The 25,176-nt window shown below is 41.4% G+C and overlaps 1 protein-coding gene across 1 annotated transcript in view; it reads left to right on the top strand.

The window, feature by feature from the left end:
* The window catches only part of LNPK (lunapark, ER junction formation factor), a 587,422-nt gene that overhangs the window by 145,890 nt on the left and 416,356 nt on the right, over window positions 1–25,176 (top strand). Inside the window, exon 5 of the mRNA XM_053698475.1 lies at window positions 18,881–18,939. Coding sequence (XP_053554450.1) covers window positions 18,881–18,939 — 59 coding nt within the window. The remainder of the gene's footprint in view (window positions 1–18,880; window positions 18,940–25,176) is intronic.

Below are 25,176 nucleotides of genomic sequence, written 5' to 3'. Positions count from 1 at the left end.
GGAAAATTGGGAAGCGGATTTTCTGAGTCGTCAGACATTGCATCCGGGGGAGTGGGAACTCCATCCGGAAATCTTTGCCCAAGTCACTCAGCTGTGGGGCATTCCAGACATGGATCTGATGGCCTCTCGTCAGAACTTCAAAGTTCCTTGCTACGGGTCCAGATCCAGGGATCCCAAGGCGGCTCTAGTGGATGCACTAGTAGCACCTTGGACCTTCAAACTAGCTTATGTGTTCCCGCCCTTTCCTCTCATCCCCAGGCTGGTAGCCAGGATCAATCAGGAGAGGGCGTCGGTGATCTTGATAGCTCCTGCGTGGCCACGCAGGACTTGGTATGCAGATCTGGTGAATATGTCATCGGCTCCACCTTGGAAGCTACCTTTGAGACGAGACCTTCTTGTTCAGGGTCCGTTCGAACATCCGAATCTGGTTTCACTCCAGCTGACTGCTTGGAGATTGAACGCTTGATTTTATCGAAGCGAGGGTTCTCAGATTCTGTTATCGATACTCTTATTCAGGCCAGAAAGCCTGTAACTAGAAAGATTTACCACAAAATTTGGAAAAAATATATCTGTTGGTGTGAATCTAAAGGATTCCCTTGGGACAAGGTTAAGATTCCTAGGATCCTATCCTTCCTTCAAGAAGGATTGGAAAAAGGATTATCTGCAAGTTCCCTGAAGGGACAGATTTCTGCCTTGTCGGTGTTACTTCACAAAAAACTGGCTGCTGTGCCAGATGTTCAAGCTTTTGTTCAGGCTCTGGTTAGAATTAAGCCTGTTTACAAACCTTTGACTCCTCCTTGGAGTCTCAATTTAGTTCTTTCAGTTCTTCAGGGGGTTCCGTTTGAACCCTTGCATTCCGTTGATATTAAATTATTATCTTGGAAAGTTTTGTTTTTAGTTGCAATTTCTTCTGCCAGAAGAGTTTCAGAATTATCTGCTCTGCAGTGTTCTCCTCCTTATCTGGTGTTCCATGCAGATAAGGTGGTTTTACGTACTAAACCTGGTTTTCTTCCAAAAGTTGTTTCTAACAAAAACATTAACCAGGAGATTATCGTACCTTCTCTGTGTCCGAAACCAGTTTCAAAGAAGGAACGTTTGTTGCACAATTTGGATGTTGTTCGCGCTCTAAAATTCTATTTAGATGCTACAAAGGATTTTAGACAAACATCTTCCTTGTTTGTTGTTTATTCCGGTAAAAGGAGAGGTCAAAAAGCAACTTCTACCTCTCTCTCTTTTTGGATTAAAAGCATCATCAGATTGGCTTACGAGACTGCCGGACGGCAGCCTCCCGAAAGAATCACAGCTCATTCCACTAGGGCTGTGGCTTCCACATGGGCCTTCAAGAACGAGGCTTCTGTTGATCAGATATGTAGGGCAGCGACTTGGTCTTCACTGCACACTTTTACCAAATTTTACAAGTTTGATACTTTTGCTTCTTCTGAGGCTATTTTTGGGAGAAAGGTTTTGCAAGCCGTGGTGCCTTCCATTTAGGTGACCTGATTTGCTCCCTCCCTTCATCCGTGTCCTAAAGCTTTGGTATTGGTTCCCACAAGTAAGGATGACGCCGTGGACCGGACACACCTATGTTGGAGAAAACAGAATTTATGTTTACCTGATAAATTACTTTCTCCAACGGTGTGTCCGGTCCACGGCCCGCCCTGGTTTTTTTAATCAGGTCTGATAATTTATTTTCTTTAACTACAGTCACCACGGTACCATATGGTTTCTCCTATGCAAATATTCCTCCTTAACGTCGGTCGAATGACTGGGGTAGGCGGAGCCTAGGAGGGATCATGTGACCAGCTTTGCTGGGCTCTTTGCCATTTCCTGTTGGGGAAGAGAATATCCCACAAGTAAGGATGACGCCGTGGACCGGACACACCGTTGGAGAAAGTAATTTATCAGGTAAACATAAATTCTGTTTTTTTATATAGGCTAGCTTGGTAGCTTCTGTTCAGAGCTATAGGTAGAAGTTGTCTAGGCGCTATATCTATACCCCAAGACTTGAGCATGCAGCCCATCTTTCTTCAAGTGCCTCCTTATTGTGCATCTTGAAACAGCCACACCACATGTTTTCAGAGAGTCCTGTATTTCACCTAAAGTTATTTGTGGGTTTTTCTTTGCATCCCGAACAATTTTCCTGGCAGTTGTGGCTAAAATTTTAGTTGGTCTACCTGACCGTGGTTTAGTTTCAACAGAACCCCTCATTTTCCACTTCTTGATTAGAGTTTGGACACAGGTGAGGATGGTTACCTTTAATAGACATTCAAACCCTTTTGTGTCAATTTGTGTGCATGTTATCAGGCCAATATCACCAGGGTATGTAAAATTTTGATCAGGGTTATTATGGTAGTTTCTGTTGTCATTATTTTTTAAAAAGTAAACAGTTGATTGATAATAAATTGCTTCAGCCAAACACTAACCATGAGTGAAAGAGAAATGTTTTTGAGTTATCATTCATATTCTCTGAAAAATGGCCAAGAAATCATAAATGTTGCCAGGGTATGTAAACTTATGAGCACAACTGTACCATTTTTATATTTCATTGCATGTCAGAATGAATTGAATGAATATGAGTGACTTTTTTTTATCAAAGGTATCCAAATTGTGGTCACTACATTGATCACCTAGCCATTTTTTCAGCAGGGGATTGCTGGAAGCTGCTTCTGATCAGCTATACCTCTACATGACCAGAACGGCTAGTCATTTTCACACAGGCCGCAATGCATATGACCAGAATGGCTTATGTATATGGAATCCGTTAAATTGACTGAATTTCATAAGATGTTTTCATATTTGTTTAAAGAGAGCAAACGAACAAAACACATTTCTTTCATGTAATTGGCAAGAGTCCATGAGCTAGTGACGTATGGGATATACAATACTACCAGGAGGGGCAAAGTTTCCCAAACCTCAAAATGCCTATAAATACACCCCTCACCACACCCACAATACAGTTTTACAAACTTTGCCTCCTGTGGAGGTGGTGAAGTAAGTTTTTGCTAAGATTTCTACGTTGATATGCGCTTCTCAGCATTTTTTGAAGCCCGATTCCTCTGAGTACAGTGAATGTCAGAGGGATGTGAAGGGAGTATCACCTATTGAATGTAATGGTTTTCCTCACAGGGATCTATTTCATAGGTTCTCTGTTATCGGTCGTAGAGATTAATCTCCTACCTCCCTTTTCAGATCGACTATATACTCTCATATTCCATTACCTCTACTGATTGCCAAACCAGTATTGGTTATGTGGATGGGTGTCTTTTGATGTCTCAATCTGATCCTGTCTCAGAATTCACTGTTGGATCCCTGCTGCCTGATAACAGTTCTACCAAAGCTAAGTGCATTTGTTGTAAACTTGTAGAGATTATACCTCCAGCTGTGTTTTGTAATAGTTGTCATGATAAACTTTTATATGCAGAAAATGTATCCATCAGTAGTAGTTCATTACCTGTTGCTGTTCCCTCAACATCTAATACACAAGATATACCTGTAAATTTTAAAATAATTTATTTCTGATTCTATTCAGAAAGGATTTGTCTGCCATTCCGCCTTCTAATAAACGTAAAAGGTCTTTTGAAACTTCTCATAGACTTGATGAAATTTCAAATGACCGGCAACATACTGATTTATCCTTCTCTGATGAGGATTATCTGATTCAGAAGATCCTGCCTCAGATATTAACACTGACAAATCCTCTTATTTAAAATAGAGTATATTAAAAGTGTTGATTACATTAGATATGGAGGAAACTAGTCCTCTTGATATTAAAACTAGTAAAAGTTTAAATTCTGTTTATAAACCTCCTGTGGTTATTCCAGAGGTTTTTCCAGTTCCTGATGCTATTTCTGATATGATTTCTAAATAATGGAATAGGCCTGGTTCTTATTTTATTCCTTCTTCAAGGTTTAAAAAATTGTATCCTTTGCCAGCAGTTAGATTGGAGTTTTGGGAAAAGATCCCCAAAGTTGATGGGGCTATCTCTACTCTTGATAAATGTACTAATATTCCTATGGAAGATAGTACTTCTTTTAAAGATCCTTTAGATAGGAAACTTGAATCTTACCTAAGGAAAGCTTATTTATATTCAGGTCATCTTCTTAGGCCTGCAATTTCTTTGGCTGATGTTGCAGCTGCTTCAACTTTTTGGTTGGAAACTTTAGCGCAACAAGTATCGGATCATGATTTTTCTAGCATTAAGTTGATTCAACATGCTAATAATTTCATTTGTGATGCTATTTTTGATATCCTCAAAATTGATGTTAGATATGTCTTTAGCTATTTTAGCTAGAAGAGCTTTGTGGCTCAAATCTTGGAATGCTGATATGACTTCTAAAGTCCAGATTGCTTTCTTTCTTTCCACGTTAATACATTATTTGGTTCTCAGCTGGATTCAATAATTTCAACTGTTACTGGGGAGAAGGGAGTTTCTCCAACATAGGTGTGTCCGGTCCACGGCGTCATCCTTACTTGTGGGATATTCTCCTCCCCAACAGGAAATGGCAAAGAGCCCAGCAAAGCTGGCCATATAGTCCCTCCCAGGCTCCGCCTACCCCAGTCATTCTCTTTGCCGTTGCACAGGCAACATCTCCACGGAGATGGCTAAGAGTTTTTTTGGTGTTTAAATGTAGTTTTATTCTTCAATCAAGAGTTTATTTTAAAATAGTGCTGGTATGTACTATTTACTCTGAAACAGAAAAGAGATGAAGATTTCTGTTTGTAAGAGGAAGATGATTTTAGCAACCGTTACTAAAATCGATGGCTGTTTCCACACAGGACTGTTGAGATGAATTAACTTCAGTTGGGGGAAACAGTGAGCAGACTTTTGCTGCTTGAGGTATGACACATTTCTAACAAGACTTGGTAATGCTGGAAGCTGTCATTTTCCCTATGGGAACCGGTAAGCCATTTTCTTAGTTTAGTATAAGAATAAAGGGCTTCATTAGGGCTTAAAAAACTGGTAGACATTTTTCTGGGCTAAAACGATTACTTTACTAAGCATATTTGGCAGATTATAACTATTAATAGTTATTATAATCTTGGGGATTGTTTTAAAAAAAACGGCAGGCACTGTATTGGACACCTTTTTCACTGGGGGCCTTTTCTAGTCATAGGCAGAGCCTCATTTTCGCGCCACTAATGCGCAGTTGTTTTTGGAAAGCAAGGCATGCAGATGCATGTGTGAGGAGCTAAGAACCACTGAAAAAGCTTATAGAAGGCATCATTTGGTATCGTATTCCCCTCTGGGCTTGGTTGGGTCTCAGCAAAGCAGATACCTGGGACTGTATAGGGGTTAAATGTAAAAATGGCTCCGGTTCCGTTATTTTAAGGGTTAAAGCTTTCAAATTTGGTGTGCAATACTTTTAAGGCTTTAAGATACTGTGGTAAGGCCCGGCATACCTTTTGTTCCTCCCCCTATATTTAAGAAATTATTTCCTATAGTCGACCCCAGAAAGGACTTATGGCAGACAGTCCCCAAGGTCGAGGGGGCGGTTTCTACTCTAAACAAACGCACTACTATTCCTATAGAAGATAGTTGTGCTTTCAAGATCCTATGGATAAAAAGTTAGAGGGTTTGCTTAAAATGATGTTTGTTCAGCAAGGTTACCTTCTACAACCAATTTCATGCATTGTTCCTGTCACTACAGCTGCGTGTTTCTGGTTTGAAGAACTAGAAAAGTCGCTCAATAAAGAATCTTCGTATGAGGAGGTTATGGACAGAGTTCAAGCACTTAAATTGGCTAACTCTTTTATTTTAGATGCCGCTTTGCAATTAGCTAGATTAGCGGCGAATAATTCAGGGTTTGCTATCGTGGCACGCAGAGCGCTTTGGCTAAAGTCTTGGTCAGCGGATGTGTCCTCCAAGACCAAATTGCTTAACATCCCTTTCAAGGGTAAAACACTGTTTGGCCCTGACTTGAAAGAGATTATTTCAGACATCACTGGGGGAAAGGGCCACGCCCTTCCTCAGGATAGGTCCTTTAAGGCTAAAAATAAGCCAAATTTTCGTCCCTTTCGCAGAAACGGACCAGCCTCAAATTCTACACCCTCTAAGTAAGAGGGTAATACTTCTCAAACCAAGCCAGCCTGGAGACCGATGCAAGGCTGGAACAAGGGTAAGCAGGCCAAGAAACCTGCCACTGCTACCAAAACAGCATGAAGTGTTGGCCCCCGATCCGGGACCGGATCTGGTGGGGGGCAGACTTTCTCTCTTAGCTCAGGCTTGGGCAAGAGATATTCAGGATCCTTGGGCGCTAGAAATAGTTTCTCAAGGTTATCTCCTGGAATTCAGGGAACTACCCCCAAGGGGAAGGTTCCACAGGTCTCAATTATCTTCGAACCAAATAAAAAGACAGGCATTCTTACATTGTGTAGAAGACCTGCCAAGAATGGGAGTGATTCATCCTGTTCCATTAGGAGAACAAGGGATGGGGTTTTACTCCAACCTGTTCAAAGTTCCCAAAAAAGAGGGAACATTCAGACCAATTTTAGATCTCAAGATTCTAAACAAGTTTCTAAGGGTTTCATCGTTCAAAATGGAAACCATTCGAACGATCCTTCCTACCATCCAGGAAGGTCAATTCATGACCACGGTGGATTTAAAGGATGCGTACCTGCATATTCCTATCCACAAGGAACATCTTCGGTTCCTAAGGTTCGCCTTTCTGGACAAGCATTACCTGTTTGTGGCACTTCCATTCGGATTAGCCACTGCTCCAAGGATTTTCACAAAGGTACTAGGGTCCCTTCTAGCGGTGCTAAGACCAAGGGGCATTGCAGTAGTACCTTACTTGGACGACATCCTGATTCAAGTGTCGTCTCTGTCAAAAGCAAGGGCTCATACGGACATTGTCCTAGCCTTTCTCAGATCTCACAGGTGGAAAGTGAACATAGAAAAAAGTTCTCTGTCCCCGTCAACAAGAGTTCCCTTCTTGGGAACAATAATAGTTTCCTTAGAAATTAAGATTTTTCTGACAGAGGCCAGAAAATCAAACTTCTAAGCTCTTGTCAGGTACTTCATTCAGTTCTTCTTCCTTCCATAGCGCAGTGCATGGAAGTAATAGGTTTGATGGTTGCGGCAATGGACATAGTTCCTTTTGCACGAATTCATCTAAGACCATTACAACTGTGCATGCTCAGACAGTGGAATGGGGATTATACAGACTTGTCTCCGACGATCCAAGTAGATCAAAGGACCAGAGATTCACTCCGTTGGTGGCTGACCCTGGACAACCTGTCACAGGGAATGAGCTTCCGCAGACCAGAGTGGGTCATTGTCACGACCGACGCTAGTCTGGTGGGCTGGGGCGCGGTCTGGGAACCCCTGAAAGCTCAGGGTCTATGGTCTCGGGAAGACTCTCTTCTCCCGATAAACATTTTGAACTGAGCGATATTCAATGCTCTCAAGGCTTGGCCTCGACTAGCAAAGGCCAAATTCATAAGGTGTCAATCAGACAACATGACGTCTGTTGCATATATCAACCATCAGGGGGGAACAAGGAGTTCCCTGGTGATGGAGGAGCATCCGGGGGAGTGGGAACTCCATCCGGAAATCTTTGCCCAAATAACTAAGGCGACTCTAGTGGATACAATAGTAGCACCTTGGATCTTCAACCTAGCTTATGTATTCCCACCGTTTCCTCTCATTCCCAGGCTGGTAGCCAGGATCAATCAGGAGAGGGCTTCGGTGATCTTGATAGTTCCTGCGTGGCCACGCAGGACTTGGTATGCAGACCTGGTGAATATGTCATCGGCTCCACCATGGAAGCTACCTTTGAGACAGGACCTTCTTGTTCAGGGTCCATTCGCACATCCGAATCTGGTTTCCCTCCAACTGACTGCTTGGAGATTGAACGCTTGATTCTATCAAAGCGTGGGTTTTCAGATTCTGTAATAGATACTCTTATTCAGGCTAGAAAGCCTGTAACTAGAAAAATTTACCATAAAATATGGAAAAAATATATCTGTTGGTGTGAATCTAAAGGATTCCCATGGAACAAGATAAAAATTCCTAAGATTCTTTCCTTTCTACAAGAAGGTTTGGAGAAAGGATTATCTGCAAGTTCTCTGAAGGGACAGATCTCTGCTTTATCTGTTTTACTTCACAAAAGGCTGGCAGCTGTGCCAGACGTTTAAGCGTTTGTTCAGGCTCTGGTTAGAATCAAGCCTGTTTACAGACCTTTGACTCCTCCCTGGAGTCTTAATCTAGTTCTTTCAGTTCTTCAAGGGGTTCCGTTTGAACCCTTACATTCCGTAGATATTAAGTTATTATCGTGGAAAGTTTTGTTTTTGGTTGCAATTTCTTCTGCTAGAAGAGTTTCTGAGTTATCTGCTCTGCAGTGTTCTCCGCCCTATCTGGTCCATGCAGATAAGGTGGTTTTCTCCAACATAGGTGTGTCCGGTCCACGGCGTCATCCTTACTTGTGGGATATTCTCTTCCCCAACAGGAAATGGCAAAGAGCCCAGCAAAGCTGGTCACATGATCCCTCCTAGGCTCCGCCTACCCCAGTCATTCTCTTTGCCGTTGTACAGGCAACATCTCCACGGAGATGGCTTAGAGTTTTTTAGTGTTTAACTGTAGTTTTTATTATTCAATCAAGAGTTTGTTATTTTAAAATAGTGCTGGTATGTACTATTTACTCAGAAACAGAAAAGAGATGAAGATTTCTGTTTGTATGAGGAAAATGATTTTAGCACCGTAACTAAAATCCATGGCTGTTCCACACAGGACTGTTGAGAGCAATTAACTTCAGTTGGGGGAACAGTGAGCAGTCTCTTGCTGCTTGAGGTATGACACATTCTAACAAGACGATGTAATGCTGGAAGCTGTCATTTTCCCTATGGGATCCGGTAAGCCATGTTTATTACGATCGTAAATAAGGGCTTCACAAGGGCTTATTAAGACTGTAGACTTTTTCTGGGCTAAATCGATTCATTATTAACACATATTTAGCCTTGAGGAATCATTTTATTTGGGTATTTTGATATAATAATATCGGCAGGCACTGTTTTAGACACCTTATTCTTTAGGGGCTTTCCCAAAGCATAGGCAGAGCCTCATTTTCGCGCCGGTGTTGCGCACTTGTTTTTGAGAGGCATGGCATGCAGTCGCATGTGAGAGGAGCTCTGATACTTAGAAAAGACTTTCTGAAGGCGTCATTTGGTATCGTATTCCCCTTTGGGCTTGGTTGGGTCTCAGCAAAGCAGATACCAGGGACTGTAAAGGGGTTAAAGTTCAAAACGGCTCCGGTTCCGTTATTTTAAGGGTTAAAGCTTCCAAATTTGGTGTGCAATACTTTTAAGGCTTTAAGACACTGTGGTGAAAATTTGGTGAATTTTGAACAATTCCTTCATGTTTTTTCGCAATTGCAGTAATAAAGTGTGTTCAGTTTAAAATTTAAAGTGACAGTAACGGTTTTATTTTAAAACGTTTTTTGTACTTTATCAAGTTTATGCCTGTTTAACATGTCTGAACTACCAGATAGACTGTGTTCTGAATGTGGGGAAGCCAGAATTCCTATTCATTTAAATAAATGTGATTTATGTGACAATGACAATGATGCCCAAGATGATTCCTCAAGTGAGGGGAGTAAGCATGGTACTGCATCATTCCCTCCTTCGTCTACACGAGTCTTGCCCACTCAGGAGGCCCCTAGTACATCTAGCGCGCCAATACTCCTTACTATGCAACAATTAACGGCTGTAATGGATAATTCTGTCAAAAACATTTTAGCCAAAATGAACACTTATCAGCGTAAGCGCGACTGCTCTGTTTTAGATACTGAAGAGCATGACGACGCTGATAATAATGTTTCTGAAGGGCCCCTAACCCAGTCTGATGGGGCCAGGGAGGTTTTGTCTGAGGGAGAAATTACTGATTCAGGGAACATTTCTCAACAAGCTGAACCTGATGTGATTACATTTAAATTTAAGTTGGAACATCTCCGCATTCTGCTTAAGGAGGTATTATCCACTCTGGATGATTGTGACAAGTTGGTCATCCCAGAGAAACTATGTAAAATGGACAAGTTCCTAGAGGTGCCGGGGCTCCCAGAAGCTTTTCCTATACCCAAGCGGGTGGCGGACATTGTTAATAAAGAATGGGAAAGGCCCGGTATTCCTTTCGTCCCTCCCCCCATATTTAAAAAATTGTTTCCTATGGTCGACCCCAGAAAGGACTTATGGCAGACAGTCCCCAAGGTCGAGGGAGCGGTTTCCACTTTAAACAAACGCACCACTATTCCCATAGAGGATAGTTGTGCTTTCAAAGATCCTATGGATAAAAAATTAGAAGGTTTGCTTAAAAAGATGTTTGTTCAGCAGGGTTACCTTCTACAACCAATTTCATGCGTTGTCCCTGTCGCTACAGCCGCATGTTTCTGGTTCAATGAGCTGATAAAGGCGGTCGATAGTGATTCTCCTCCTTATGAGGAGATTATGGACAGAATCAATGCTCTCAAATTGGCTAATTCTTTTACCCTAGACGCCACTTTGCAATTGGCTAGGTTAGCGGCTAAGAATTCTGGGTTTGCTATTGTGGCGCGCAGAGCGCTTTGGTTGAAATCTTGGTCGGCTGATGCGTCTTCCAAGAACAAGCTACTTAACATTCCTTTCAAGGGGAAAACGCTGTTTGGCCCTGACTTGAAAGAGATTATCTCTGATATCACTGGGGGTAAGGGCCACGCCCTTCCTCAGGATCGGCCTTTCAAGGCAAAAAATAAACCTAATTTTCGTCCCTTTCGTAGAAACGGACCAGCCCAAAGTGCTACGTCCTCTAAGCAAGAGGGTAATACTTCTCAAGCCAAGCCAGCTTGGAGACCAATGCAAGGCTGGAACAAGGGAAAGCAGGCCAAGAAACCTGCCACTGCTACCAAGACAGCATGAAATGTTGGCCCCCGATCCGGGACCGGATCTGGTGGGGGGCAGACTCTCTCTCTTCGCTCAGGCTTGGGCAAGAGATGTTCTGGATCCTTGGGCGCTAGAAATAGTCTCCCAAGGTTATCTTCTGGAATTCAAGGGGCTTCCCCCAAGGGGGAGGTTCCACAGGTCTCAGTTGTCTTCAGACCACATAAAAAGACAGGCATTCTTACATTGTGTAGAAGACCTGTTAAAAATGGGAGTGATTCATCCTGTTCCATTAAGAGAACAAGGGATGGGGTTCTACTCCAATCTGTTCATAGTTCCCAAAAAAGAGGGAACGTTCAGACCAATCTTAGATCTCAAGATCTTAAACAAGTTTCTCAAGGTTCCATCGTTCAAGATGGAAACCATTCGAACTATTCTTCCTTCCATCCAGGAAGGTCAATTCATGACCATGGTGGATTTAAAGGATGCGTATCTACATATTCCTATCCACAAGGAACATCATCGGTTCCTAAGGTTCGCATTCCTGGACAAGCATTACCAGTTCGTGGCGCTTCCTTTCGGATTAGCCACTGCTCCAAGGATTTTCACAAAGGTACTAGGGTCCCTTCTAGCTGTGCTAAGACCAAGGGGCATTGCTGTAGTACCTTACTTGGACGACATTCTGATTCAAGCGTCGTCCCTTCCTCAAGCAAAGGCTCACACGGACATAGTCCTGGCCTTTCTCAGATCTCACGGATGGAAAGTGAACGTGGAAAAGAGTTCTCTATCTCCGTCAACAAGGGTTCCCTTCTTGGGAACAATAATAGACTCCTTAGAAATGAGGATATTTCTGACAGAGGCCAGAAAAACAAAGCTTCTAGACTCTTGTCGGATACTTCATTCCGTTCCTCTTCCTTCCATAGCTCAGTGCATGGAAGTGATCGGGTTGATGGTAGCGGCAATGGACATAGTTCCTTTTGCGCGCATTCATCTAAGACCATTACAACTGTGCATGCTCAGTCAGTGGAATGGGGATTATACAGACTTGTCTCCGAAGATACAAGTAAATCAGAGGACCAGAGACTCACTCCGTTGGTGGCTGTCCCTGGACAACCTGTCACAAGGGATGACATTCCGCAGACCAGAGTGGGTCATTGTCACGACCGACGCCAGTCTGATGGGCTGGGGCGCGGTCTGGGGATCCCTGAAAGCTCAGGGTCTTTGGTCTCGGGAAGAATCTCTTCTACCGATAAATATTCTGGAACTGAGAGCGATATTCAATGCTCTCAAGGCTTGGCCTCAGCTAGCGAGGGCCAAGTTCATACGGTTTCAATCAGACAACATGACAACTGTTGCGTACATCAACCATCAGGGGGGAACAAGGAGTTCCCTAGCGATGGAAGAAGTGACCAAAATCATTCTATGGGCGGAGTCTCACTCCTGCCACCTGTCCGCTATCCACATCCCAGGAGTGGAAAATTGGGAAGCGGATTTTCTGAGTCGTCAGACATTGCATCCGGGGGAGTGGGAACTCCATCCGGAAATCTTTGCCCAAGTCACTCAGCTGTGGGGCATTCCAGACATGGATCTGATGGCCTCTCGTCAGAACTTCAAAGTTCCTTGCTACGGGTCCAGATCCAGGGATCCCAAGGCGGCTCTAGTGGATGCACTAGTAGCACCTTGGACCTTCAAACTAGCTTATGTGTTCCCGCCGTTTCCTCTCATCCCCAGGCTGGTAGCCAGGATCAATCAGGAGAGGGCGTCGGTGATCTTGATAGCTCCTGCGTGGCCACGCAGGACTTGGTATGCAGATCTGGTGAATATGTCATCGGCTCCACCTTGGAAGCTACCTTTGAGACGAGACCTTCTTGTTCAGGGTCCGTTCGAACATCCGAACCTGGTTTCACTCCAGCTGACTGCTTGGAGATTGAACGCTTGATCTTATCGAAGCGAGGGTTCTCAGATTCTGTTATCGATACTCTTGTTCAGGCCAGAAAGCCTGTAACTAGAAAGATTTACCACAAAATTTGGAAAAAATATATCTGTTGGTGTGAATCTAAAGGATTCCCTTGGGACAAGGTTAAGATTCCTAAGATTCTATCCTTCCTTCAAGAAGGATTGGAAAAAGGATTATCTGCAAGTTCCCTGAAGGGACAGATTTCTGCCTTGTCTGTGTTACTTCACAAAAAACTGGCAGCTGTGCCAGATGTTCAAGCCTTTGTTCAGGCTCTGGTTAGAATTAAGCCTGTTTTCAAACCTTTGACTCCTCCTTGGAGTCTCAATTTAGTTCTTTCAGTTCTTCAGGGGGTTCCGTTTGAACCCTTACATTCCGTTGATATTAAGTTATTATCTTGGAAAGTTTTGTTTTTAGTTGCAATTTCTTCTGCTAGAAGAGTTTCAGAATTATCTGCTCTGCAGTGTTCTCCTCCTTATCTGGTGTTCCATGCAGATAAGGTGGTTTTACGTACTAAACCTGGTTTTCTTCCAAAAGTTGTTTCTAACAAAAACATTAACCAGGAGATTATCGTACCTTCTCTGTGTCCGAAACCAGTTTCAAAGAAGGAACGTTTGTTGCACAATTTGGATGTTGTTCGCGCTCTAAAATTCTATTTAGATGCTACAAAGGATTTTAGACAAACATCTTCCTTGTTTGTTGTTTATTCCGGTAAAAGGAGAGGTCAAAAAGCAACTTCTACCTCTCTCTCTTTTTGGATTAAAAGCATCATCAGATTGGCTTACGAGACTGCCGGACGGCAGCCTCCCGAAAGAATCACAGCTCATTCCACTAGGGCTGTGGCTTCCACATGGGCCTTCAAGAACGAGGCTTCTGTTGATCAGATATGTAGGGCAGCGACTTGGTCTTCACTGCACACTTTTACCAAATTTTACAAGTTTGATACTTTTGCTTCTTCTGAGGCTATTTTTGGGAGAAAGGTTTTGCAAACCGTGGTGCCTTCCATTTAGGTGACCTGATTTGCTCCCTCCCTTCATCCGTGTCCTAAAGCTTTGGTATTGGTTCCCACAAGTAAGGATGACGCCGTGGACCGGACACACCTATGTTGGAGAAAACAGAATTTATGTTTAACTGATAAATTAATTTCTCCAACGGTGTGTCCGGTCCACGGCCCGCCCTGGTTTTTTTAATCAGGTCTGATAATTTATTTTCTTTAACTACAGTCACCACGGTACCATATGGTTTCTCCTATGCAAATATTCCTCCTTAACGTCGGTCGAATGACTGGGGTAGGCGGAGCCTAGGAGGGATCATGTGACCAGCTTTGCTGGGCTCTTTGCCATTTCCTGTTGGGGAAGAGAATATCCCACAAGTAAGGATGACGCCGTGGACCGGACACACCGTTGGAGAAAGTAATTTATCAGGTAAACATAAATTCTGTTTTGCGTACTGAGCCTGGTTTTCTTCCGAAGGTCGTTTCCAACAAAAATATTAACCAGGAGATAGTTGTACCTTCTTTGTGTCCGAATCCAGTTTCAGAGAAGGAACGTTTGTTACACAATTTGGACGTAGTCCGTGCTCTAAAATTCTATTTAGAGGTTACTGAAGGTTTCAGACAAACATCTTCTTCGTTTGTTGTTTATTCTGGTAAAAGGAGAGGTAAAAAAGCAACTTCTACCTCTTTCCTTTTGGCTTAAAAGCATTATCAGATTGGCTTTTGAGACTGCCGGACGGCAGCCTCCTGAAAGTATCACAGCTCACTCCACTAGGGCTGTGGCTTCCACATGGGCCTTCAAGAACGAGGCTCCTGTTGACCAGATATGTAAGGCAGCGACTTGGTCTTCACTGCACTCTTTTGCCAAATTTTACAAATTTTATACTTTTGCTTCTTCGGAGGCTATTTTTGGGAGAAAGGTTTTAGGTTTTGCAAGCCGTGGTGCCTTCCGTTTAGGTGACCTGATTTGCTCCCTCCCTTCATCCGTGTCCTAAAGCTTTGGTATTGGTTCCCACAAGTAAGGATGACACCGTGGACCGGACACACCTATGTTGGAGAAAACAGAATTTATGCTTATCTGATAAATTACTTTCTGCAACGGTGTGTCCGGTCCACGGCCCGCCCTGGTTTTTTAATCAGGTCTGATGAATTATTTTCTCTAACTACAGTCACCACGTTACCATATGGTTTCTCCTATATATATTTCCTCCTGTCCGTCGGTCGAATGACTGGGGTAGGCGGAGCCTGGGAGGGACTATATGGCCAGCTTTGCTGGGCTCTTTGCCATTTCCTGTTGGGGAGGAGAATATCCCACAAGTAAGGATGACGCCGTGGACCGGACACACCGTTGGAGAAAGTAATTTATCAGGTAAGCATAAATTCTGTTTTTTTTGCCTCAGGATAAAAACCTAAAGGTAATTCTAAAGATTCTAACCGTTTTCATTCCTTTCGACATAAGGAACAAAAATCTAATCCTTCCCCAAAGGAATCTGTTTCCAATTGGAAGCCTTCTTCAAATTGGAATAAATCCAAGCCATTTAAGAGATCAAAGCCAGCCCCCAAGTCCACATGAAGGTGCGGCCCTCATTCCAGCTCAGCTGGTAGGGGGCAGATTAAGATTTTTCAAAGATGTTTGGATCAGTTCGGTCCAAAATCATTTGATTCAGAGTATTGTCTCAAGGGTACAGAATAGGATTCAGAGTAAGACCACCTGTGAGAAGATATTTTCTCTCGCGCATCACAGCAAATCCAGTAAAGGCTCAGGCTTTCCTGAAGTGTGTTTCAGACCTGGAGTTTTCAGGGGTAATCATGCCAGTTCTGTTTCAGGAACAGGGTCTGGGGTTTTATTCAAATCTATTCATTGTCCCAAAGTAAGAAAATTCATTCAGACCAGTTTTGGATCTAAAGATTTTGAATCGATATGTAAGAGTACCAACTTTCAAGATGGTGACTATTTTGCGTTTTGTTCAGCAAGGGCATCATATGTCCACAATAGACTTACAGGATGCATATTCCGATTCATCCGGATCACTATCATTTCCTGAGATTCTCTTTTCTAGACAAGCATTACCAATTTCCTGCTCTTCCTTTTGGCCTAGCGACAGCTCCAAGAATCTTTTCAAAGGTTCTCGGTGCCCTACTCTCTGTAATCAGAGAGCAGGATATTGTCGTGTTTCCTTATTTGGACAATATCTTGGTACTCGCTCAGTCTTTAAGTTCTGCAGAATCTCATGTGAATCAACTAGTGTTGTTTCTTCAAAAAGATGGTTGGAGGATCAATTTACCAAAAAGTTATTTGATTCCTTTGACAAAGGTAACCTTTTTAGGTTTCCAGATAGATTGTGTCCATGACTTTGTCTCTAACAGACAAGAGACATTTGAAATTGGTTGCGCCTGTCGGAACCTTCAGTCTCAGTCATTCCCTTCAGTAGCTATTTGCATGGAAGTTTTAGGTCTCATGACTGCAGCATCGGACACGATCCCCTTTGCTCGTTTTCACATGAGACCTCTACAGCTTTGTATGCTGAATCAATGGTGCAGGGATTATACAAGGATATCACAATTTAATATCCTTAAATCACAATGTTCTACTTTCTCTGACTTGGTAGTTAGATCACTATCGTATAATTCTAGGGGCCTCTTTTGTTCGTCCAACCTGGACTGTGATTACAACAGATGCGAGTCTTTCAGGTTGGGGAGCTGTTTGGGGATCTCTGACAGCACAAGGGGTTTGGAAATCTCAAGAGGAGAGATTACCTATCAATATTTTGGAACTCGTGCAGTTCTCAGGGCTCTTCAGTTTTGGCCTCTGTAGAGAGAACCGTTCATTTGTTTTCAGACAGACAATATCACAACTGTGGCATATGTCAATCATCAGGGTGGGACTTTTTCCTCAAGCTATGAAAGAAGTATCTTGGATACTTGTTTGGGTGGAATCCAGCTCCTGTCTAATTTCTGCAGTTCATATCCCAGGTATAGACAATTGGGAAGCGGATTTTCTCAGTCGTCAGACTTTACATCCGGGAGAATGGTCTCTCCACCCAGATGTGTTTTCTCAAATTGTTCAGATGTGGGGGCTTCCAGAAATAGATCTGATGGCTTCTCATCTAAACAAAAAACTTCCCAGGTCCAGGGATCCTCAGGCGGAAGCAGTGGATGTGTTGACACTTCCTTGGTGTTACCAACCTGCTTATATTTTCCCGCCTCTAGTTCTTCTTCCAAGAGTGATTTCCAAAATCTTCATTGAGCAATCGTTTGTGCTGCTGGTGGCTCCAGCATGGCCTCACAGGTGTTGGTATGCGGATCTTGTTCGGATGTCCAGTTGCCACCTTGGCTATTTCAATTAATGCCAGACCTTCTTTCTCTAGGTCCATTTTTCCATCAGTATCTCATATCATTAAATTTGAAGATATGGAAATTGAACGCATAGTGCTTAGTCATAGAGGTTTCTCTGACTCAGTGATTAATACTATGTTGCAGGCTCGTAAATCTGTCTCTCGAAAGATTTATGTTTGGAAGGCTTGCATTTCATGGTGTTCTTTTCATAATTTTTTTTGGCATTCTTTTAGAATTCCTAGAATTTTACAGTTTCTTCAGGATGGTTTGGATACAGGTTTGCCTGCAAGTTCATTGAAAGGACAAATCTCTTCTCTTTCTGTTTTTTTCCCACAGGAAAATTGCTTAACTTCCTGATATTGATTGTTTTGTACAGGCTTTGGTTCGTATCAAGCCTGTCATTAAATCAATCTCTCCTCCTTGGAGTCTTTTGGTTTTGAAGGCTTTACAGGCTCCTCCATTTGAGCCTATGCATTCTTTGGACATTAAACTACTTTCTTGGAAAGTGTTGTTCAGTTTGGCTATGTCGTCTGCTAGAAGAGTTTCTGAATTATCCGCTCTCTAAATTCCACCATTTTGATGTATTTGCTTCTTCGGAAGCAGTTTTTGGTAGGAAAGTTCTTCAGGCAGCTGTTTCAGTTTGATTCTTCTGCTTATGATTTAAGTTTTTATTTTTATTTTTTTGAGAATTAACTTATATTTAGGTTGTGGATTTATTTTTTCAGCGAAATTCTGTTTTTATTTTGTCCCGCCCTCTCTAGTGACTCTTGCGTGGAAGTTCCACATCTTGGGTATTGCTATCCCATACGTCACTAGCTCATGGACTCTTGCCAATTACATGAAAGAAAACAATTTATGTAAGAACTTACCTGATAAATTAATTTCTTTCATATTGGCAAGAGTCCATGAGGCCCACCCTTTTTATGGTCGTTATGATTTTTTGTATAAAGCACAATTTCCAAATTCCTTTGATGCTTTTTACTCCTTTCTTTATCACCCCTCTTCTTGGCTATTCGTTAAACTGAATTGTGGGTGTAGTAAGGGGTGTATTTATCAGCATTTTGAGGTTTGAGAAACTTTGCCCCTCCTGGTAGGATTGTATATCCCATACGTCACTAGCTCATGGACTCTTGCCAATATGAAAGAAATTAATTTATCTGGTAAGTTCTTAGATAAATTATTTTTTGTTGTTGTTTTTTTTGAATACCAAATCCAGATGAGCTCAGAGCTTATACTACAAGAGTAGTGCAAACCTCTTAGGCAAGGGAGGCAGATGTATTATATTCAGGTATATAGACGTTCTATCAGAACTTTCTGTGACCTTTGGTCATTCCATCAATACTCTGTACTATAATTTTTTTTTCCTTAGGCTCTAGAGTTGATTTGACTGTCTGCATGATGAATGATGGAAAAAAAATCCTTGCAAACATTACTAGTCATAATACTCATAATATGGTGTAGATTTTTTTTGTTTGGTGTTTTACATGTTTGACATGTTGGTAAGCAAAGGAGGGCAGATTACCCAGCAATACGTGCTTTTAATGATTTTTTTTTTTTTGCAATAAATGATGTGGTAGTAATGTAATAAGCTTTTCCACTATAAAATATATTGTTAAATTAAGTATGTGTAAGTTATTATTGCATTTAATCCTACTGTTCTTTCTTTTCTTTACTTTGAACACAATATGTATGTATTTTTAGATAAAAAATTTTTTTTTGTATCCATCTCCTTGAATTTGTTTGTTTTACAGAATATGGTTTTCTAGAACACTCCTGATTCTGTGGTTTTCCAAAAGAACAGAACGAAATAGTAAGTTATGATATACACACATTTATTTTTATTATTATATATATATATATATGTATGTGTGTATGTGTGTATGTATGTATGTATGTGTGTGTGTATGTGTGTATGTGTGTATGTGTGTGTGTGTGTATGTGTGTGTGTGTGTGTGTGTGTGTGTGTGTGTGTGTGTGTGTGTGTGTGTGTGTATGTGTGTGTGTTGTGTATGTATAAAATGTGTGTGTGTGTATATATATATATATATATATATATATATATATATACACTCGCCAGCCACTTTATTAGGTACACCTGTTCAATTGCTTGGTAACACAAAGTGCTAACTAGCCAATCACATGGCAGCGACTCAATGCATTTAGGCATCTAGACGTGGTGAAGACGACTTGTTGAAGTTCAAACTGAGCATCAGAAGTTGGGAACAAAGGGGATTTAAGTGACTTTGAATGTGGCATGGTTGTTGGTGCCAGACGGGCTGGTCTGAGTATTTAAAAAACGGCTTATCTACTGGTATTTTCACATACAACCATCTCTAGGGTTTACAGAGAATGGTCCAAAAAATAGAAAATATCCAGTGAGTGTCAACCACTCGTTACAAGCAATATATGCAGAATATTATCTCTGAACGCACAACACGTCGTACCTTGAAGCAGATGGGCTACATCAGCAGAAGACCATACCGGGTGCCACTCCTATCGGCTAAGAACAGGAAACTGAGGCGACAATTCGCACAGGCTCACCTAAATTGGACTATAAAATATTGGAAAAACGTCTGGTCTGAGTTTCAATTTCAGTTGCAACATTCAGATGGTAGGGTCAGAATTTGGTATAAACAACATGAAAGCATGGATCCATCCTGCCTTGTATCAATGGTTCAGGCTGGTGATGTAATGGTGTGGGGGATATTTCTTTCATGTAATTAGCAAGAGTCCATGAGCTAGTGACGTATGGGATATACATTCCTACCAGGAGGGGCAAAGTTTCCCAAACCTCAAAATGCCTATAAATACACCCCTCACCACAACCACAAATCAGTTTTACAAACTTTGCCTCCCATGGAGGTGGTGAAGTAAGTTTGTGCTAGATTCTTTGTTGATATGCGCTTCGCAGCAGGCTGGAGCCCGGTTTTCCTCTCCGTGTGCAGTGAATGTCAGAGGGATGTGAAGAGAGTATTGCCTATTTGAATTCAATGATCTCCTTCTACGGGGTCTATTTCATAGGTTCTCCGTTATCGGTCGTAGAGATTCATCTCTTACCTCCCTTTTCAGATCGACGATATACTCTTATATATACAATGACCTCTACTGATTCTCGTTTCAGTACTGGTTTGGCTTTCTACTACACGTAGATGAGTGTCCTGGGGTAAGTAAGTCTTATTTTTGTGACACTCTAAGCTATGGTTGGGCACTTTTATATAAAGTTCTAAATATGTGTTTAAACATTTATTTGCCTTGATTCAGGATGTTCAACATTCCTTATTTTCAGACAGTCAGTTTCATTATTGGGATAATGCATATGAATAATCAATTTTTCTTACCTTTAAATTTGATTTTTTTCCTGTGGGCTGTTAGGCTCGCGGGGGCTGAAAATGCTTCTTTTTATTGCGTCATTTTTGGCGCAAAAATTTTCGTTGTCATTTTTTTGACGTTTTTTTGCGCCAAAAATGTCGACGTCACCGAATGTGGCGTCATTTTTGGCGCTTTAAGCATTTAGGCGCCAAATAATGTGGGCGTCTTTTTTGGCGCTAAAAAATATGGGCGTCATTATTGTCTCCACATTATTTAAGTCTCATTGTTTATTTGCTTCTGGTTGCTAGAAGCTTGTTCATTGGCATTTTTTCCCATTCCTGAAACTGTCTTTTAAGGAATTTGATCAATTTTGCTTTATATGTTGTTTTTTCTATTACATATTGCAAGATGTCTCAGATTGACCCTGAATCAGAAGATACTTCTGGAAAATTGCTGCCTGATGCTGGATCTACCAAAGTTAAGTGTATTTGTTGTAAACTTGTGGTAACTGTTCCTCCGGCTGTTGTTTGTATTGAATGTCATGACAAACTTGTTAATGCAGATAATATTTCCTTTAGTAATGTTCCATTACCTGTTGCTGTTCCATCAACATCTAATATTCAGGGTGTTCCTGTTAACATAAGAGATTTTGTTTCTAAATCTATTAAGAAGGCTATGTCTATTATTCCTCCTTCCAGTAAACGTAAAAGGTCTTTTAAAACTTCTCATTTTTCAGATGAATTTTTAAATGAACATCATCATTCTGATTCTGTTTCTGATAATGATTTTTCTGGTTCAGAGGATTCTGTTTCAGAGGTTGATACTGATAAATCTTCATATTTATTTAAAATGGAATTTATTCGCTCTTTACTTAAAGAAGTCTTAATTGCATTAGAAATAGAGGAATCTGGTCCTCTTGATACTAAATCTAAACGTTTGAATACGGTTTTTAAACCTCCTGTAGTTATTCCGGAGGTTTTTCCCGTCCCTGATGCTATTTCTGAATTAATTTCCAGGGAATGGAATAATTTGGGTAATTCATTTACTACTCCTAAGCGATTTAAGCAATTATATCCTGTGCCATCTGACAGATTAGAGTTTTGGGACAAAATCCCTAAGGTTGATGGGGCTATCTCTACTCTTGCTAAACGTACTACTATTCCTACGGCAGATAGTACTTCCTTTAAGGATCCTTTAGATAGGAAAATTGAATCCTTTCTAAGAAAAGCTTACTTATGTTCAGGTAATCTTCTTAGACCTGCTATATCTTTGGCGGATGTTGCTGCAGCTTCAACTTTCTGGTTGGAAGCTTTAGCACAACAAGTAACAGATCATAATTCTCATAGCATTGTTAATCTTCTTCAACATGCTAATAACTTTATTTGAGATCCCATCTTTGATATCATTAGGGTTGATGTCAGGTATATGTCTTTAGCTATTTTAGCTAGAAGAGCTTTATGGCTTAAAACTTGGAATGCTGATATGTCTTCTAAGTCAACTTTGCTTTCCCTTTCTTTCCAGGGTAATAAATGGTTTGGTTCACAGTTGGATTCTATTATTTCAACTGTTACTGGGGGGAAAGGAACTTTTTTACCACAGGATAAAAGATCTAAGGGTAAATTTAGGTCTGCTAATCGTTTTCGTTCCTTTCGTCACAATAAGGAACAAAAACCTGATCCTTCCCCTACAGGAGCGGTATCAGTTTGGAAACCATCTCCAGTCTGGAATAAATCCAAGCCTTTTAGAAAGCCAAAGCCAGCTCCCAAGTCCACATGAAGGTGCGGCCCTCATTCCAGCCCAGCTGGTAGGGGGCAGATTACGATTTTTCAAAGAAATTTGGATCAATTCGATTCACAATCTTTGGATTCAGAATATTGTTTCACAAGGGTACAGAATAGGCTTCAAGATAAGGCCTCCTGCAAAAAGATTTTTTCTTTCCCGTGTCCCAATAAATCCAGTGAAGGCTCAAGCATTTCTGAAATGTGTTTCAGATCTAGAGTTGGCTGGAGTAATTGTGCCAGTTCCAGTTTTGGAACAGGGGCTGGGGTTTTACTCAAATCTCTTCATTGTACCAAAGAAGGAGAATTCCTTCAGACCAGTTCTGGATTTAAAAATATTGAATCGATATGTAAGGATACCAACATTCAAAATGGTAACTATAAGGACTATTCTGCCTTTTGTTCAGCAAGGGCATTATATGTCCACAATAGATTTTCAGGATGCATATCTGCATATTCCGATTCATCCAGATCACTTTCAGTTTCTGAGATTCTCTTTTCTAGACAAGCATTACCAGTTTGTGGCTCTGCCGTTTGGCCTAGCAACAGCTCCAAGGATTTTTACAAAAGTTCTTGGTGCCCTTCTATCTGTAATCAGAGAACAGGGTATTGTGGTATTTCCTTATTTGGACGATATCTTGGTACTTGCTCAGTCTTCACATTTAGCAGAATCTCATACGAATCGACTTGTATTGTTTCTTCGAGAACATGGTTGGAGGATCAATTTACCAAAGAGTTTGTTGATTCCTCAGACAAGGGTAACCTTTTTAGGCTTCCAGATAGATTCAGTGTCCATGACTCTATCGCTGACGGACAAGAGACGTCTGAAATTGGTTTCAGCTTGTCGAAACCTTCAGTCTCAATCATTCCCTTCGGTAGCCTTATGCATGGAAATTCTAGGTCTTATGACTGCTGCATCGGACGCGATCCCCTTTGCTCGTTTTCACATGCGACCTCTTCAGCTCTGTATGCTGAACCAGTGGTGCAGGGATTATACAAAGATATCACAATTAATATCTTTAAAACCGATTGTACGACACTCTGACGTGGTGGACAGACCACCTTCGTTTAGTTCAGGGGGCTTCTTTTGTTCTTCCGACCTGGACTGTGATCTCAACAGATGCAAGTCTGACAGGTTGGGGAGCTGTATGGGGGTCTCTGACAGCACAAGGGGTTTGGGAATCTCAGGAGGTGAGATTACCAATCAACATTTTGGAACTCTGTGCGATTTTCAGAGCTCTTCAGTCGTGGCCTCTTCTAAAGAGAGTCGTTCATTTGTTTTCAGACGGACAATGTCACAACCGTGGCATATGTCAATCATCAAGGAGGGACTCACAGTCCTCTGGCTATGAAAGAAGTATCTCGAATACTTGTATGGGCGGAATCCAGCTCCTGTCTAATCTCTGCGGTTCATATCCCAGGTATAGACAATTGGGAAGCGGATTATCTCAGTCGCCAAACATTACATCCGGGCGAATGGTCTCTTCACCCAGAGGTATTTCGTCAGATTGTTCAAATGTGGGGACTTCCAGAAATAGATCTGATGGCTTCTTATATAAACAAGAAGCTTCCCAGGTATCTGTCCAGATCCAGGGATCCTCAGGCGGAGGCAGTGGATGCATTGTCACTTCCTTGGAAGTATCATCCTGCCTATATCTTTCCGCCTCTAGTTCTTCTTCCAAGAGTAATCTCCAAGATTCTGAAGGAATGCTCGTTTGTTCTTCTGGTAGCTCCAGCATGGCCTCACAGGTTTTGGTATGCGGATCTTGTCCGGATGGCTACTTGCCAACCGTGGACTCTTCCGTTAAGACCAGACCTTCTATCGCAAGGCCCTTTTTTCCATCAGGTTCTCAAATCCTTAAATTTGAAGGTATGGAGATTGAACGCTTGATTCTAAGTCATAGAGGTTTCTCTGACTCCGTAATTAATACTATGTTACAGGCTTGTAAATCTGTATCTAGGAAGATATATTATCGAGTCTGGAAGGCTTACATTTCTTGGTGTTCTTCTCATCATTTTTCTTTTCATTCTTTTAGAATTCCTAGAATTTTACAGTTTCTTCAGGTTGGTTTGGATAAAGGTTTGTCTGCAAGTTCCTTGAAAGGACAAATCTCTGCTCTTTCTGTTCTTTTTCACAGAAAGATTGCTAATCTTCCTGATATTCATTGTTTTGTACAGGCTTTGGTTCGTATAAAACTTGTTAAGTCAATTTCTCCTCCTTGGAGTTTGAATTTGGTTCTGGGGGCTCTTCAAGCTCCTCCGTTTGAACCTATGCATTCGCTGGATATTAAATTACTTTCTTGGAAAGTTTTGTTTCTTTTGGCCATCTCTTCTGCTAGAAGAGTTTCTGAATTATCTGCTCTTTCTTGTGAGTCTCCTTTTCTGATTTTTCATCAGGATAAGGCGGTGTTGCGAACTTCATTTAAATTTTTACCTAAGGTTGTGAATTCTAACAACATTAGTAGAGAAATTGTGGTTCCTTCATTGTGTCCTAATCCTAAGAACTCTAACGAAAGATCGTTGCATTCTTTGGATGTAGTTAGAGCTTTGAAATATTATGTTGAAGCTACTAAAGATTTCCGAAAGACTTCAGTTTGATTCTTCTGCTTATATTTTGTTTTTTTCATTATAACATTTAAACTTTGTTTGGGGTGTGGATTATTTTTCAGCAGAATTGGCTGTCTTTATTTTATCCCTCCCTCTCTAGTGACTCTTGCGTGGAAGATCCACATCTTGGGTATTCATTATCCCATACGTCACTAGCTCATCGACTCTTGCTAATTACATGAAAGAAAACATAATTTATGTAAGAACTTACCTGATAAATTAATTTCTTTCATATTACGTCACTAGCTCATGGACTCTTGCTAATATGAAAGAAATGAATTTATCAGGTAAGTTCTTACATAAATTATGTTTTTCTTGACGCACTTTGGGCCCCTTAGTACCAATTGAGCATC

This window comes from Bombina bombina, chromosome 1 (assembly GCF_027579735.1).
Source record: "Bombina bombina isolate aBomBom1 chromosome 1, aBomBom1.pri, whole genome shotgun sequence".
In the NCBI taxonomy this organism is placed as follows: Eukaryota; Metazoa; Chordata; class Amphibia; order Anura; family Bombinatoridae; genus Bombina; species Bombina bombina.
The sequence above is the reverse complement of the archived record's forward strand: the minus strand, read 5'-3'. Positions and strand labels throughout refer to the sequence as shown.